The 18150-nt window shown below is 46.4% G+C and overlaps 2 protein-coding genes across 4 annotated transcripts in view; one reads left to right on the top strand and one right to left on the bottom strand.

Annotated features, from left to right (window-relative positions):
* Positions 1–18150, top strand: part of LOC146295071 (CUB and sushi domain-containing protein 3-like) — a 232640-nt gene that overhangs the window by 116290 nt on the left and 98200 nt on the right. For both annotated transcript variants that reach the window (XM_084695753.1, XM_084695752.1), the window contains exons 8-10: positions 1476–1563; positions 2811–2935; positions 7684–7805. In XM_084695753.1, coding sequence (XP_084551879.1) covers positions 1476–1563; positions 2811–2935; positions 7684–7805 — 335 coding nt within the window. The remainder of the gene's footprint in view (positions 1–1475; positions 1564–2810; positions 2936–7683; positions 7806–18150) is intronic.
* LOC146295072 (E3 ubiquitin-protein ligase TRIM39-like) lies at positions 9189–11267 on the bottom strand. 2 transcript variants are annotated; one of them, XM_084695755.1, is made up of 2 exons: positions 10545–11231; positions 9189–10445 (listed from the first exon to the last, which is right to left on the bottom strand). In XM_084695755.1, exons 1-2 carry the CDS (start codon positions 11229–11231, stop codon positions 9600–9602), a joined length of 1533 nt encoding a protein of 510 aa, XP_084551881.1. In that variant the 3' UTR covers positions 9189–9599. The 2 variants fall into 2 exon arrangements, with proteins under 2 accessions (XP_084551881.1, XP_084551880.1); XM_084695754.1 differs by having other exon boundaries at positions 9189–11267.

Genomic DNA, 18150 nt, shown 5'->3' with positions numbered 1-18150 from the left:
ACACACATACACTTGCACAGACACACACACACAGGCACACGCATAAAACACACACAGTGACCCACAATCTCTCCCCTCTCTCTGAGAATAACATAGACAGACCCAGATAGTGTGGAGCTCATTAAATCTGAGAGCTCCCATCTGCTCTGCAGCATCCATCCCAGAATACACCGTCGCCACGGCAACACAGACAGGTCACGCAGGTCCGCCCCACCAGCATGGCCACATGTACAGTTCTCAGATGACTGTCACAACAAAATACTATATTGTATGTGGTGTTTAATGATTGGTGGAAAGCCTGAAAAGTAAGGAAGTTCAGATGACTTTGGAAACCCTAACTGACCTCTGATGTCATAGACTAGACCTAGCTACGCTGTGGTAACAGCTGGAGTAAGTAAGTGCTGGAATGAACCTCGAATGAGCCTCACTATGATGAAGGGATATGTCACCAACAATGTTTGTTTCATATTCTAATGTGGGCTTGTCATGTGTCAAGTAGTACAGGTAGTTAATGAACAATTAGTGTTTGATTTTATTAAAATGATTGTTATTACAGTTGTATGTGCGAGACAGGCAGACAGACAGACAGGCAGACAGACAGGCAGACTGGTTCTTGGTGCTATGTTGAAACAGCCCAGGAAAATGCAAGACACACAGCAAACCTTTTGGTGAGATTTATGTTTGGATTCCACACACCCAGAAGACAAGGGCTAAACGCTTTGTTTGGTTCAAGGCCCCCAGAGAAGACCAGAAGAGCTTTGTGCTTGTCGCTGTGTTGGTGTGTGTAGGCCGCTGCAGGGTCCACATGGTCAGGACTGACTACTTCATCACACAGACTGACTGCACAAAACACAAAACGCACACAGAGAGACACACACACGCACAGACACATACACAGACACACACAGACTGTACGGCGAAACCTCGATGGACACACAATAACTCACACACGTGTTATGTAATAGGCTAAGAGGAGATGTGTGCATGCATGTGTGTACGTGCGTGTGTGTGTGTTTGGATGTGTGTTCCATCCCAGCCCGAGCTACGCCAGAGTTTGTGCCATCCTGGTCTCTCAGTCTTGGATGAAGCTGGTACTCCAGTCTTCGTCATGAATAATCACAAGCTTTAGCTCAGCAAGCTAACCCAGTCATGTCTGTTCACAAGAGGAGTCTAAATCATGCTCAGCCTCTGACCCAGTGAGTAGGGCAGAAGGACAAGCGCCCCCCACCCAACAGATCCCCCCCCCCCCTCCACGGCCCCCAACCTGCTTGGACTCTGCCTCTCCCTGTTTCCCATAATGCCTTGCTCTGAAACTTCTTCTTTCCCATGATGCCTCGCTCTGACTCTTCCAGTTACCCATGATGCCTTGCTCTCAGTGTCTTCCGGTTTCCCATGATACCTTGCACTGACTCTTCCAATTTCCCATGGTGGCTTGCTCTGACTGTCTTCTTGTTTCCCATAATGCCTTGCTGTAGTGAACGAGGGCGGGATCAAGCAAGCGTCCAACTCCTGCCCCGACCCTGGAGAGCCAGAGAATGGAAAACGCACTGGCTCCGACTTCAGGTACACGCACACACACACACACACACACGCACACTCACACACACACACACACACATGCACACACACAGAAATAGACACACACAGACACATAGACTCACGCAAACATATGTACGCACTCACGCATGCACACACACGCAGGCACATACGCATAAATAGACACGCACACACACACGCGCACACCGCAAATGCACAAACACGTCATTCGGTGGTGCAGTCGAGGAACTGCCTGCCATTACTCATCCATCAAGCAACATCATGTCAGCTAGTTTAACTATCTCGCACTGACCCACACAATCTCCTCCTCTCCCCTGTTCTGCTTTCTTTCTTTCTCTCCTCTCCTCCTCTCCCCTCCTCTTATTTCATCTATCCCCCACTCCCTCTCTCCTCTCCTCTTTTCTCCTACTCTCATCTCCTTCTCTCCTCCCCTCCTCTCCCCTCTCCTCCTCTCCCCTCTCCTCCTCTCCCCTCTCCTCCTCTCTCCTCCCCTCCTCTCCCCTCTCCTCCTCTCTCCTCCCCTCCTCTCCCCTCTCCTCCTCTCTCCTCCCCTCCTCTCCCCTCTCCTCCTCTCCCCTCCCCTCCTCTCCCCTCCCCTCCTCTCCCCTCTCCTCCTCTCCCCTCTCCTCCTCTCCCCTCTCCTCCTCTCCCCTTTCCTCCTCTCCCCTCCTCTCCCCTCTCCTCCTCTCCCCTCTCCTCCTCTCCCCTCCCCTCCTCTCCCCTCTCCTCCTCTCTCCTCCCCTCCTCTCCCCTCCCCTCCTCTATCCTCCCCTTCTCTCCCCTCTCCTCCTCTCTCCTCCCCTCTTCTCCCCTCTCCTCTCCCCTCTCCTCCTCTCCCCTCCTCTCCCCTCTCCTCCTCTCCCCTCCTCTCCCCTCTCCTCCTCTCCCCTCTCCTCCTCTCCCCTCCCCTCTCCACAACAGCAGGTTTCTGTAATGATCTGTCTGGAAGAGAACAGTGTTATTATTAAGTGAGAAGTAGACACTCTCAGTCCTGTGGGGGTGGGTGTGTGTCTCCATGTCATCCCCACTTGTGGGCGTCGAACAAACACCGGGACCGCGTTTCATCTTCCGAGAAGTCATGTGTGATCAGCCTAAACCTGGGAGACAACCCACACACACACACACACTCGCCCACACACGCCAATGTCATGGTTGTACTGTGCGATCAACAGTACTGCCTGGGAGACGACAAACCTGGGAGACACCTCAAGCTAACCCTGTCTCTGTGTGTGTGTGTGTGTGTGTGTGTGCAGTATTGGAGCCACGGCTCTGTTTAGCTGTGATGAGGACCATGTGCTCCAGGGCAGTAAGACCATCACGTGTCAGCGTGTAGCCGAGGTGTTCGCCGCCTGGAGCGACCACAGGCCTGTCTGCAAAGGTAAGCAGAGCCACACACACACACACACACGTAGACACAGTCACACACACGTATATACACACATAGGCAGACACGCGCACACACACTCGCACGTACACGCTCATAGACCCGCGCAGACACAGATACAGACATGAAAAGGCACACACACACATACACCCCCGTCCCTCAACACACACACACACAAAGAGCCCTCTCGGTTATGAAACCCGGTGTACTCTGTCATGTGTAACTGAAATAACCCTGAGCCCTGGAACTGTCACTGGGAGAGGGAGGGAGGGGGAGGAGGAGGAGGGGTGAGGGTGGAGAGGAGAGGAGAGGGAGGGGGCAGAGGAGAGGGAGGAGGATAGGCGGCAGGAGAGGGGGTGCAGGGGAGACGGTGCGGGGGTCGGAGGAGGGGGGAGGAATTAGGGAAGGGAGGATGAAGGGAGGAGGGATAGGTTTCATCCAGGTAACATAGGATATGGAAACATCTCCAGCCGACAGTTTAATTATGCATAATTAGGTGGGGAGATGAGCTAACGCGCTGGACAACTTCAAGACATAATTATTTGCCGGCTGGGGGAGAGGACAGGAAGTGACACGTCTCCAGACACCTTGGAGACCTGCTCTTTGACTTAATTAATGAAACGTCTGATTGTTTTTCACTGAAATGTTCTAACGATAACGTCTCGTTATCATCTCGTTATCATCTCATTATCATCTCGTTATCATCTTGTTAGTGTTTCATCAAAAGGAAGTTCCAGATATCAATTAACTACTTCTTGTCATTGCCCCCCCCCTTTCCCTCCCCGGTCCATGGCTGACCTGTGCCACTTAGTCAGGCAGTAACCAATCACATCTTAATAAGACTTATAGATCTGCCAATCAGAAGTGGTTAAGCTGTAGATGAGCCTGATTGGACACATGGATAGGCACGCACACAGACTTTAGTATTCATGTGATCAGTTGATCATGTGGTCATATGGTGAACGTTGAACATTCTAGAAGGAACTTTAAGCGATTACAGTGTTCTGCCTCTACCTCTGGAGAATCCTGTTTCCGTCCTCACACACACACACACTCACACACAAACGCAAACATGACAGGAAGTAAGTTCAATTTGGTTTTATTGTGGACAAAATAGACCTTGAAATAGTGTGTGTGTGTGTCTGTGTGTGCAAGTGTGCGTGTGTGTGTTCAAGTGTGTGCGTGTGTGTGTGTTCACATTAGGTGTGAAACAGGAAGAAAGCAGCAAAGTACTCTGGCGCAGGTTAATGGTGTCATTGATCATCCTGAGTGGACGAGGTGGTTGTGTGTGTGTGTGGTCTGAGTGGACTGTGTGGACTGTGTGTGTGTGTGTGTGCGTGTGTGTGTGAGTCTATGTGTGGCATCTTCAACAACTTCCTGACTTCCTGGAGCTAATCTTTCTCTGCCGGGTAGTGAGCGCGCCCAGTTCCTCCATCAGAGGTCAGAACAGATGTCATTGGTCGAGATGAAGCAGAGGCCTCAACTGATGCAGTGGAGAGTGATAGAGGGAGAGAGAGAAACAGTGAGAGAAACAGTGAGAGAAAGAAAGAGAGAGAGAGGAGGTAAAGGGAAGGGAGCATTGGTCATGGTCCTCGTTATTGTTACTTAGCCTCTGGCAGGTGTGTGTATGTGTGCACGGTGTGTGTGTGTGTGTGTGATCAGGTGTGTAAGCGTTATGTTAGCAGGCACAGTCAGAGGTCGGTCTCCAAGTGTCACTGCAGGATAGCAGGCCAGCTGCTTCTCTGCTGGCATCTCTAGAACAACACCCCCCACTGACACACACACACACACACACACACACAACACACACACACATGCTGCAACAGCCCTGACACTTCTTATCTGTTTGATTCAATTTCACATGGGTTAGCACAGTGTGGCAGTGAACAGACACACACAAACCTTTAACCACATGCACACACACACACACACATGCACACCTCTCTCCTCCACTGTCCCAACCTTGTCTCACCCACCTAACCCGCACGCACACACACACACCTTCCTCTGCCCGCACACACACTTTTCACTAAGTTTTCTAGTATTTACTGCTTCCTTGATCTTTGATCTCAACCACCCCCCCCACCACCACCATCCCCCTCCCCCACGCTGGTCCCCGTGGTTACGAGCAGCACAAATTTATTAATGAAAGGTGCCATTTGAAATCATGCAGAAAATTGCCCAGATCTATATTCTACAGACAGCCTGGGGGGGTGAACTTCATCATAAATATCAACACATCGAGTGTGTCTCCACTCCACTGCTGTCTGCTAACACACCACTGCTCTACTGCTCTCCCACACACTACCTCACACTACCACACACAACCTTACATTACCTATACTCTACCTCACACTACCTCACATTACCCATACACTACCTCACACTACCTCACACTACCACACACAACCTTACATTACCTATACTCTACCTCACACTACCTCACATTAACCATACACTACCACACACTACCACACACTACCACACACAACCTCACATTACCCATACACTACCTCACACTACCTCACACTACCACACACAACCTTACATTACCTATACTCTACCTCACACTACCTCACATTAACCATACACTACCTCACACTACCACACACTACCACACACAACCTTACATTACCTATACTCTACCTCACACTACCTCACATTACCTCACACTACCACACACTACCACACACAACCTCACATTACCCATACACTACCACACACTACCTCACACTACCACACACAACCTTACATTACCTATACTCTACCTCACACTACCTCACATTACCCATACACTACATCACACTACCACACACAACCTTACATTACCTATACTCTACCTCACACTACCTCACATTACCTCACACTACCACACATTACCACACATTACCACACACTACCACACACTACCACACACAACCCCACATTACCCATACACTACCACACACTACCACACACAACCCCACATTACCCATACACTACCACACACTACCACACACTACCACACACAACCTCACACTACCCATACACTACCACACACAACCTCACATTACCCATACACTACCACACACAACCTCACATTACCCATACACTACCACACACAACCTCACATTACCCATACACTACCACACACTACCACACACTACCACACACAACCTCACACTACCCATACTCTACCACACACAACCTCACATTAACCATATACTACCACACATAACCTCATAATACCCATACATTACATTTACATGTATTCATTTAGCAGACACTTTTATCCAAAGCGACTTCCAAGAGAGAGCTTTACAAAGAGTGCATAGGTCACTGATCATAAACAACCCCAAAACAGCGGGAAGCTAAAACATGAGCATACACTGTGATAAGCAACCAAGTGCCAATGGGAAGAACCATAAGAGCAAGTAGTTAAACAAGTAACAATTAAACAATATGAACCTCAAAAGTGCAAGAGTGTACCTGTAGGAAAGCAAGCAACAATAATATAATTTACAGCGAAGTAGTTAACTCAGTTACAACTAACCAACAAGTCCCTCAGTAAGTTTCATTGTGACCGTGGAGGAAATAAACTAACATCAGATCCAACAAATCTTTCTTAAGTACCGTTGTACACACTACCTCACTGTACCACCCAGAACCTCACATTAGCCATACACTACCACACACTACTTACACACTAGCATACACTACCACACACTACTTACACACTACCACACACTACCACACACTACTTACACACTACCACACACTACCACACACTACTTACAAACTACCATACACTACCACACACTACTTACACACTACCACACACTACCACACACTACTTACAAACTACCATACACTACCACACACTACTTACAAACTACCATACACTACCACACACTACGAGAGAGAGAGAGAGAGAGAGAGAGAGAGAGAGAGAGAGAGAGAGAGAGAGAGAGAGAGAGAGAGAGAGAGAGAGAGAGAAGAGGGACTGGGAGAAAAATGAGTGTTCTTCTTTGTTCTGGATAATGAGTTATATCTTTTTCAAAAGCAATCTAGATGTCAACTATTGACGAAGATGCTACATCCAAGCACTGTCACTACGGCAACATTCCTGAATGTGCAGCAACATACCACTCCTCACCCCCCAGTCTCCCCTTCCCTTCCCCAGCATCAGCCTCCCTTTGCCTCCTGCCCCCTCCTCCATGACTCACCTTCACCTTATACCCCCCGTCCCCCCCCCGTCAGTGTTTATGGAGAGGGGGTACCCAGGCATGCATATTTAACAAATCACTACTGGCGTCTCTCTCTCTATTAATTTGACGAAAACAGAACAAGGGTGTGCTTGATTTGAGTTACCACCCCTACCTGCCATCGATCCAGTCAGGGAAGGATGATGAGAACCCAAATGACTCGGTTATGTAAATGAAAACTTTCAAATTGCTGGGATGTTGTGATCTGTTTATAGAGAGGAAGAAAAGGGAAGGGAGAGGAGGGGATTTCTAGTGTGTCGTGTTAGTATACATGAAATAATGTGTGTGTATTTTGATGGCATTTACAGTTCGAAGGGGCATTCAATGCGACTGATCCATATTTCACCAGCAGATTCCCAGAGGAGAATTACAAACATCTGTCTCTAATTAGGATGTTGATGCTGCTGGAAAATGTCACAGACCACTCCAGTAACCTCTCTTTTGTCCTCTCCTCCCCTCCTCGTCCCTCCCCTCCTCTCCCCTCTCCTCCCTCCACAGTGAAGACCTGTGGGTCGAATCTGCAGGGTCCGGCAGGAACGTTCACATCTCCTAACTTCCCCATCCAGTATGAGAGCAACGCCCAGTGTGTCTGGATCATCACCGCCAGCAACCCCAACAAGGTACGACCGGCTGTGTGTGTGTGTGTTTGTGTGTGCGTGAGAGAGAGAGAGAGAGAGAGAGAGAGACAGAGAGAGAGAGAGAGAGAGAGAGAGAGAGAGAGAGAGAGAGAGAGAGAGAGAGAGAGAGAGAGAGACAGAAAAAGAGAGAGAAAGAAAAAGAGGTTTATTCCAGCACACACTTATTCCACTTGTTATGGCATTGTAGCTTTCCTGGTCTTCTGTACTGTGTCAGATTTGAGTTAGGGTCGTGGTGGTCATTTAAATTGACTTTCTTTTGAGGATTTTCAAAATCATTAATCACCACAATAAACCTTGTATTTTATTTTTATTATGACGTCGTGTTGAACAGGCACTTCCTGGATTGTCTTAGCTCTCCCCCTTGTGTGCTATCCCCGCCCCAGTGTTGACCAAGCCCCGCCCCCATGCGACGTGAGCCCCTTGCTCCACCACTCCTCCCGTGGTCAGGAATCCGTCCAGGCTCTGATTGGATCCCACTGTGGTGATGGCACAGAGGGCAGGCCAGGCGGCATGAGCTGATTGGCTGACTGCCCTGTCCTGCAGTGTTCTGATTGGTATTCAGGGCCAGCGTCTGTTTCAGGGTCGTTTGTGTAATGGTGATGTCATAGAGATGGAGCGAACTCGCATAGCCTCCTTGGCTCTCATTTCTCTACCCCTTTCTCTCTCCCTTCATCTCTTTTATCCCTCTCTCTCTCTCTCTCTCTCTCTCTCTCTCTCTCTCTCTCTCTCTCTCTCATCCCTCTCCTCCCTCCCTCTCTGTCCTCATCCCTCTCCTCGCCCTCTCTCTTTCTCTTTCCCTCCACCTTCTCTTCCCTTTCTTCTTCTTCTCCTCCATCATTCTCTTGTGTTTCTCTCACTCCCCTCCTTCCTTTCCTCCCTTCTTCTCCATTCTTTTAATCCAGGTCCATGTTCTCTAAACACGTGTTCTTAAGGCTGGTCCCAGATCAGTTACAGCTGGTCTTGATGCTGATCTCAGATCAGATTCAGCTGGTGTTAATGCTGGTCTAAGATCAGTTACAGCTGGTCTTAATGCTGTCCACTAGATATTCATATCTGACCTGTTGAGTGTGTTTCTTATGTTAAATATATGGATTACCCTAGAAAACGTAAACACACTGACCAAAGCAGTGAGATAAAGTGAGAGTTTATGTTCTTGAGAGCATTTCAAACTTGAACACAACTAGTATGAACCTGAAACTCAACTGTGTGTCTGTACATTGTCCTTGAATACAAGCACCATGTTGGAGGTTTTCTAAACTAAACAGACATTGACATAGGTCATTTGTGCATTTCACTGATTGTGGTAGTGTACAGAATTCATGGATTGAATCAGGTTTTATATGCATTTATTGCATTTTAGGTCATTTTATTTTATTTGTTCACTGGTACACATAGGTGACATCTCATTGCCATATTTCATAAAACCTATTATTGCTGGATTCTGGACAGTATTTCCTGGTTTAATATGATTATTTACCAAATTATTTGCTTTTATTTGATATTGACCATGAAAGAGTGACAGGAAAGGTAGTAAGAAAGAGAGAAAAGCAAGAAATGTCCCAGGCTGGACTTGAACCCTGAGTTAAGGCCCTAGTCTGAGGTTCATGCTCTACCCTCTGAGCCACCAGGGGAGCACTGCCCCTGTAGAAAGAGTTTTTATAAATGTTTGAAAATCTAAATTACTTTGTCTCCAGCATACTCACAACAATTTTGTTTAGATTCATATTTAGTAATCACATTTTCTTTTGAACTCCAGCATTTTTAAATCTTGATTTGTCACTGTGTGACAGGAGTGATGATCAGAGGGGCAGAGTTTTTACCTCCATAACTCAGACTGGGACTGAAGTATGGATAGAGTTTCTCAGTGAAGGTGCAGCCAGTGAAAGAGTAGATATGAGACCTGGCCTCCACATCATAAAAGGAGACCAGACCCTCCTCATAGTCCACAAACACCCCCACCTTCTGGGGCTTCTGTCTCAGGGAGAGGAGGACAGAGGGTCCAGCCAGAGCCTTGTACTCATCTCCATTCCTCAGCCATACAGTCCAGTATCCATCCTCAGGACTCAGTGTGATCACTCCCTTCCTGTTGATGGACTCTCTGACCACTCCCACTGTCCAATCAGTCTTCCCCTCAACCTGCACCTCATAGTAGAACCTCCCTGAGGAGAAGCCCTGCTTTCCCAAGACATTAGGACAACGATCAAACCTCTCTGGGTTGTCAGGGAGATCCTGCCTTATGTCTCCATCTCTCACTTTTTTCCCATCCTCAGACAGGATGAGATCAGGATGTGCTGTATCAGGGTCCAGAGTCACATACACTGCATACTGCTGAATCCTCTTCAGTTCAGCGTCAGGCAGCTTCTCCATCTCTTTATTGAGTGTCTCCTGCAGCTGAGACACAGCTCTCCTCACTGCCCCCACACTCAGACCACTGTGGACACTGATCTCAGACCAGTCCTTGGTGTGTGGAGGGGTGCTCAGGGATGGGAAGCTCTGCAGCAGGTGGAGGTGGTCCTCAGTGTGTGAGAGCTGCTCCAGCTCAGTGCTTCTCCTCTTCAGCTCAGTGATCTCCTGCTCCAGATCTTGAATCAACCCTTCAGCCTGTTTCTCTGCTGCTTTCTGCTTCTCCTCCCTCACCTCAATGAACTCAGCCTGGCTTCTCTCAATGGAGTGCACCAGAGCTGTGAAGACCTGAACACTGTCTGATATCTCTCTCTCTGCATCTCTCTTGCTGGTCTCTACTGAGAGTTTGATCTCCTGAACCTTCTCCAGTCTCTCCTGGATCATCTGCTGCATGTCTCCCTCTGTCTTCTTCATCTGAGTCTTCCTCTCTTCACACTCCTCCTCTAGAGGAACAGTGTCATGGGTCTTGTGGTCTGTCTCAGTGCAGAACCGACACACACACGTCTGGTCAGTCCTACAGAACAGCTCCAGGGGTCTCTCATGCTTCTGACACATCCTGTCCTCCAGGTTCTCCACAGGGTCCATCAGCTTGTGTTTCTTTAAGGCTGCAACTCTCTGATGAGGCTCCAGGTGAGTCTCACAGTAAGAGGTCAGACACACCAGACAGGACTTCAGGGCCTTGAGCTTGGTACCTGTACAGATGTCACATGACACTTTTCCAGATTTGGCTGGTCGTAGGTATTGGCTGATGGGTTTATTTTTCACTGACTTCCTGAACTGAGCAGCGATCTCAGAGATGAAAGTGTTGACTCGAAGATCAGGTCTCCTATAAAACTTCTCCTTGCACATGGGACATTGACACAGGTCACTGTTGTCCCAGTACTTGGTGATACAGACCTTGCAGAAGTTGTGTCCACATGGAATGGAGACAGGATTAGTGAACACATCCAGACATATAGAACACAGGAACTGATCTTCAGACAGGAGACTGCTGCAGGAAGCCATTTCTACACTGGAGAGAGAGATCAAAAGTGAAACCATGAAAGCTGAGCTGAGTCAGAGAGTCATTTGTTACGTGACAGTTTGAGATTTCGAATAGTTCAAGAAACAGTGACAAGTACAGACATGTTGATATTATTTACACTTATGATTCACATTACTACACTGTATGTCTTAACATGAGCATACTTTTATAAAAAAAAAAAACACTTGAAAGTATTATTATTATTAACGCCCACATCATATGCATCAATCCTTGTCATTTAGACTACTCACCTGTGTGTATTAGTCTTGATGTTCTGTCTAACTGGTGGATACTTTTAGAAACTGATTATTTTTATGTGTGTCTGTTCAGTGCTGTGATACTGTAAGTCTGTCCACTTCAGTTTCACTTCAGTGAGTTGAGGTTACAATGCTCCTCCTACCTAGTTGTGCTTTTAGAATAACTATGTACATTTACTGACTAGACCAGTAATACCAGAATGTATAGGTGGGGTGATCAAATCAAATTTATTTGTATAGCCCTTTTTACACGCAAGCATGTCACAGAGGGCTTCACATACGCCCATAGAACTGCCCCTCAACCAACCTAAACCCTCAAGGTTTTGCTGTGATCAGCAAACACAATATACTGTACGAGAGAGAGAGAGAGAGAGAGAGAGAGAGAGAGAGAGAGAGAGAGAGGAGAGGGTGGTGAGTTTATCTACATTTACATGTATTCATTTAGCAGACGCTTCCATCCAAAGCAACTTCCAAGAGAGAGTTTTACAAAAGTGCATAACAACAAAATAGCCCCAAACATTGCGGGTAGCCAAACGTTAAGCATACATTGTGAAAAACCAAATAAGTCCCAAAGGGAAGAACATTAAGAGCATGTAGTTAGACAAGTTACAATAAAACAGCAAAAGCCTCAAAAGTGCAAGAGAGTACCTGTGGAAAAAGCAAGCAACAATAATATATTTCACAGCGAGTACAATGATTTTAAGACAGTTACAACAAACCAACAAGAGCAACAAGTCTCTCAATAAGAGACATTGTGATCCTGGGGGAAACTAACATCAAGTCCAGCCAATTATTCCTAAGTGGTGTTGTACTCCCAGAACAAGTGCGTCTTGAGCCTTTTCTTGAAGGTGAGGACACAGTCAGTGTCTCAGTTTAAGATGGGGAGTTGATTCCACCTTTGCGGGGCCAGACAGGAGAAGAGCTTGTGTTGGGACTGGGCGCTCTAAAACTGTTATATAATGTCTATCTAAAACATTTGTATTATGCTATGTTCTTTAGTTCCTTCCAGAAAACACCATTACATCACAATGTAACATACACGTGACATGTCTTTATTTTACATCATTACGTCATTTAAATTCAACATCACTGAGCCCAAAGGCAGCAGGCATCATGCAGATTACAGTTTGAAACAGTTCTGACCAAGTCCAACTAACCTCACCCAGGTATATGTCCTAGTACAGCCTTTACTAAAAGAACATTTTCGCTTTTGTTGCCCTTATGCCGCCTTGTAAATATGTTTTTACCCAATTATCCATTTGTTTTCTGACAGGGAACCCATGGAACAAATCACCGCTCCACATTTTGATTGACAGCCGTCACAACCTATAGTGACCGTGTTTACTCCTTCCTTTTCAACCATTGGATAGGATTTAAAAATGGCTATTGTATTTGTACTTCTGACAATGCGATGTTGAATATAGGAGAAAAACTACCGCACAAAAAGAATAAATAAAATGCTTTCTTAAAAAGGCGAAAGAACGCATGTATGTTTTCTTAAAGGTCCCATGACATGCTGTTTTTGGATGCTTTTAGACAGGCCTTAGTGGTCCCCTAATACTCTATCTGAAGTCTCTTTCCTGAAACTCAGCCTTGGTGCAGGATTACAGCCCCTACCAGCAGTCCCACAATGAGCTTTCCTTAAGACGTGCCATTTCTGTGTCTGTAGCTTTAAATGCTATGAGGAGGAGAGAGGTGGGGCTAACTGCCATGCTTCGGTCGTTTGCAAACCATGTTGTCTCGAGGAAAAAACAATATCGCATTTGCAGTTCGTAGCTCATTTTCTCATTTGCGGGCCAAATTATCTGGGCGGGGCAAAGCGGAGAAAGGGGAGGTAACCTTTCCCCATATGATGACATAAGGAAAATATTTTCTAATTGGACCGTTTGAGCTTTCATTTTCTCAAAGACGGAGAAGAATACCCAGGGCTTTGTTTATCAAAATTTCTAGCCACTGGGGGACCAAAGGCAGGCTAGGGGAACTCATATTAATGCTAAATAACGTCATAAAGTGAAAGTTTCATGTCATGGGACCTTTCATATGATAATTGAAAACCAACAGACTGGAGAAAATGTGGGACATTTTCTCAGTATGTGACATGCAGGACAAGGGGTGAAAATGCTGCACGGTACAACGCAAAGCAAAACGGGTGGTCCCCAAGCTGGACCAAACATATCTATAAAATATCAGTAAACGATGTAGCCATAAATTACAGTAATGACTTGCTTTATTGAGACTCTTCATACCAGGAGCGCAGCCAATAATGGGCCAGGGCGCCACTGGCCCGCCCACATTACTCACTGGCCCGCCCAGGCAAGTTTGATCAAAATACATTCTTAGTTTATTTTTATTATCCCAATGAAATGTAACTGTTGAAGCAAGTTGTAGGAAGTCTCTGGAACGTAATTGGTTGCTATGGTTGCTAGGGGTTCCAACAGGAAGACTTTCTGGGCGGTCTTTAGCCAGCTAACTTTGCTAGCTGCTTTTTAGCCAATGCATTTTCATCACCACAATAATGGCAAAAACTATAGGCCCACTCACTTTTGCACTGACCCGCCCAAAATACAATTTCTGCCTACGCCACTGCTTCATACATAGAATATGTTGTGTATTTACATCAGATTCAATGGAAAGTTCAATGTGACTAAGGGGCGTGTTTCAACCGAACTCAAATGCCTCTGCACTTAATTGGATAGACCTACAACCAATCAGAGCAACGTAATATGTTGTTCGTTGCAAACAAATTCAACGCAAGGGCTCATTCATGACGTTGTTGATTACGTTACTGTTGATCATCTGTCCATCATCGTATAAAGCTCGCCCTGGCAATTTCATTGGTCCGTCCAGATCCTGGTTTTATGTAGTTGTTCCCAATACAAGACAATACATTACCTGCTTTTCTCTCTTTCTTAGCTTGGTTGTCTGGCAGTTCTCACTGCCCAATAAAGCTATCTTTAAAAGTCAAAGTCTCTTTCTTGCTACCTTTCCTGTAACTCTTTCACGGTCTGTATCAAATAAAGGCAAATCATCTGGTAAATAAATGATCATCTTAAACCAGGAAATACTGTCCAAAATCCAGTAATGACAGGTTTAATGAAATATGGCAATGAGATGTCATGTAAATGTACCAGTGAACAAAAGTAATAAAATGACCTAAAATGCAATCAATGAATATAAAACCTCATTCAATCCTTTAATTCTACACACAATCAGTGACAAGCATAGCCTGGCTGCCAGCCCACAAAGGTCGGGAAGTTGGGTCTGGAGGGTCTTGTATTGGGAACAACTACATAAAACTTGGACATATAACACATACATTCCAGTATTATTATTAACGTCCACATCATATGCGTCAATCCTTGTCATTTAGACTACTCACCTGTGTTTTAGTCTTGATGTTCTGTCTAACTGGTGGATACTTATAGAAACCGATTCTTATTACGTGCGTCTGTTCAGTGCTGTGATGCTGTAAGTCTGTCCACTTCAGTTTCACTTTGGTGAGTTGAGGTAACAATGCTCCTCCCTAGTACTGCTTTTAGAATAACTTTGTACCTTTTACTGACTGGATAGATTACCAGTAAATACCAGAATATATAGGTGGGGGTGATCAGTGAGCACAATATACTGTACAAGAGAGAGAGAAAAATGAATGTTCCTACTCAACTCCTGTTTACCTGGCTGATTAGCAAACAAGGAACAAGGAAGAGGAGCCTTTTACAATAGAACTTTATGGTTACATCAACAGTCTCTTCTCACCTTGAATTTAGTCCTTCTACCTCACACTTTAAATGTTTTCATCCTTGCAGGGGGGTACTCCAGAAAGCAGGTTATGCAACATAACCGGGTAAGTTAACTCCTCATCTGACAGCCAGCGTTGTAGCAACATTGCCTGTAAGTTGCTTCAACATTGTGTGTCAGCTGGAGAGTTAACTTACCTTTCACTTAAAGTGAAAGTTTCATGTCATGGGAACTTTATTATGATGATTGAAAACCAACAGACTGGAGAAAATGTGGGACATTTTCTCAGTATGTGACATGCGGGACAAGGGGTGAAAATGCTGCATGGTACAACGCAAAGCAAAACGGGTGGTCCCCAAGCTGGACCAAACATATCTATAAATATCAGTAAACGATGTGGCTATAAATTACAGTAATGTAGACTCTTCATACCAGGAGCATAGCCAATAATGGGCCAGGGCGCCACTGGCCCACCCACATTACTCACTGGCCCGCCCAGGCAAGTTTGATCAAAATACATTCTTAGTTTATTTTTATTATCCCAATGAAATGTAACTGTTGAAGCAAGTTGTAGGAAGTCTCTGGATTGTAATTGGTTGCTGCTATGGTTGCTAGGGGTTCCAAAAGGAAGACTCTCTGGGCACCCTTTAGCCAGCTAACTTTGCTAGCTGCTTTTTAGCCAATGCATTTAAATCACCACAATAATGGCAAAAACTATAGGCCCACTCACTTTTGCACTGACCCGCCCAAAATACAATTTCTGCCTACGCCACTGCTTCATACATAGAATATGTTGTGTATTTACATCAGATTCAATGGAAAGTCAATACAAGTTAGTTTGTGTTTTTATTTATGGCTGGTATCAGATCAGTTACGTCTGGTGTTAATGCTGGTCTCAGATCAATTACAGCTGGTTTTAATGTTGGTCTCAGATCAATTACAGCTGATCTTAATGTTGGTCTCAGATCAGTTACAGTGGGTGTTAATGCTGGTCTCAGATTAGATTCAGCTGGTGTTAATGTTGGTCTCAGATTAGATTCAGCTGGTGTTAATGCTGGTCTCAGATCAGTTACAGCGGGGCTCTGGGATGTTTATGAGGTGTGCTGGCTTCTTTATGGCCGTACTTGACATTAATCCACAAGTTTCATATGTGCTCAGTAGACGGCCACAGGGCCACTCAGTGTGTGTGTGTGTGTGTGTGTGTGTGTGTGTGTGTGTGTGTGTGTGTGTGTGTGTGTGTGTGTGTGTGTGAGAGAGAGAGAGAGAGAGAGAGAGAGAGAGAGAGAGAGAGAGAGAGAGAGAGAGAGAGAGAGAGAGAGAGAGAGAGAGAGAGAGAGAGAGAGAGAGAGAGAGAGAGAGAGAGAGAGAGAGAGAGAGAGAGAGAGAGAGAGAGTTCTCTCTGGAGCAGGAAGTTGATTGGAGGAAGGAGAGTTCTCCATGTTTTATAGGATCATACACTGCGCCGTGTGTGTGTGTGTGTGGATGGATGATCTCTCCAGGCGTCGTCTTGGTGATGAACGCTGCCTGTCTCTTTCAGTGGCACTGGGATGAATTCTGTTTTATAGAGAAGGGGAGAGGAGAGGAACGGAGAGGAGAGGAGGAGAAGAGAGGGAAGGAGAGGAGAATAAAGGAGCAGAGAGGAGAGGAGGAAAGGAGAGAGGATGAGGATGGAGAGTAGAGGAAAGGGGAGTAGAAGAGAGCAGAGAAGACAAGGGGGAAGAAAGGAGATGAAAGTGGAGGGGAGGGGAGGAGAGAGGGGGAGATGAGAGGGGAGGAGAGGGGAAGGGAGGGCAAAGGACAGAGCCAGCGCAGTGATTGTAGTTAGCAACCATGCATCAAGTTGACTGTACTGACCAAGCTCTCACGCTAGCAAGTCAATGCATCACGGTGAAGTTAGCAACTAGCCATCGCTAATGTAAACATAGCATCCAGGCTAATGTTGAACTGCTCCCCAGGGAAGCCAGTGCTAATACCACAGATCACCTTGAACACATACAATGTCCCTATCAAATATTCACAAGCAACATAACCCCCCTGTCCCCCGACGATTCATGCAGTGGAAGGATTGCTCTGGGCCCACTATGGTCTCTCATTGGTTGTCTAAATGTGATGTGCACCAATCGAGATAGGGAGGAGACACACACACATAGTCTCACACATATAGACTTACACTTAGACACAAATACATTCACACGCATACACACACACACACACACACACACACTTGTACCCACATGCCTTATCATCATCATCATCCCTCAGCGTGAGAGGAAGATGAAGTTAGTTGTGGTTTTACCATCCTCCCCTGGTTCACATTATGATTATAACTCACCAAGCCGTACCAGCATCCCAGCAAACACATACACACACCTCACACTCTCCAGACCAACTATCCTGGCTGAAAAGTTACTTGTTCACACACACACACACACCTCCCAGTCTGTAACATACACACACACACACACCTTCCAGCCTGCCAGCAGTCTGTACCAGCTCCTTCATAATCGTCTGGACAGGAGCATCTCTGCTGATGAATACGAGGCAGCAGCCAAGCCTTCTGGGAAGGGTTTCTTCCTCTTCCTCCTATTCTTCTTCCTCCTCCTCCTGCTCCTCCTCCTCCTCCCTTCGCTCCTCTTTCATCGAGCCTTCCTCCTGTACCCTTCCTTCCTCCTCCCTTCCTCTCCTCCCGCGGTGCTGCAGTATGCCAGCCCCAGGGTTTGGCCAGTCTCCTACATCCCGTCTCCCACACTCCAAACCTGAGGGGCTGCGGGGGGGGGGGGGTGTTGGGGGAAGGGGAGCCTGGGGAAGGTTAGGGCGGTAAGCCTGAGCAGGTGATATCTCGCTGGGCTCTGTGTGAAGGCAGGCAGATGTGTCGTGTCGTCACGGTGTCCACCACGCTCGGCGG

This window comes from Hypomesus nipponensis, chromosome 4 (assembly GCF_054491055.1).
Source record: "Hypomesus nipponensis isolate SF chromosome 4, ASM5449105v1, whole genome shotgun sequence".
In the NCBI taxonomy this organism is placed as follows: Eukaryota; Metazoa; Chordata; class Actinopteri; order Osmeriformes; family Osmeridae; genus Hypomesus; species Hypomesus nipponensis.
Note: the sequence above shows the minus strand (reverse complement) of the source record. Positions and strands in the feature narration are given on the sequence as shown.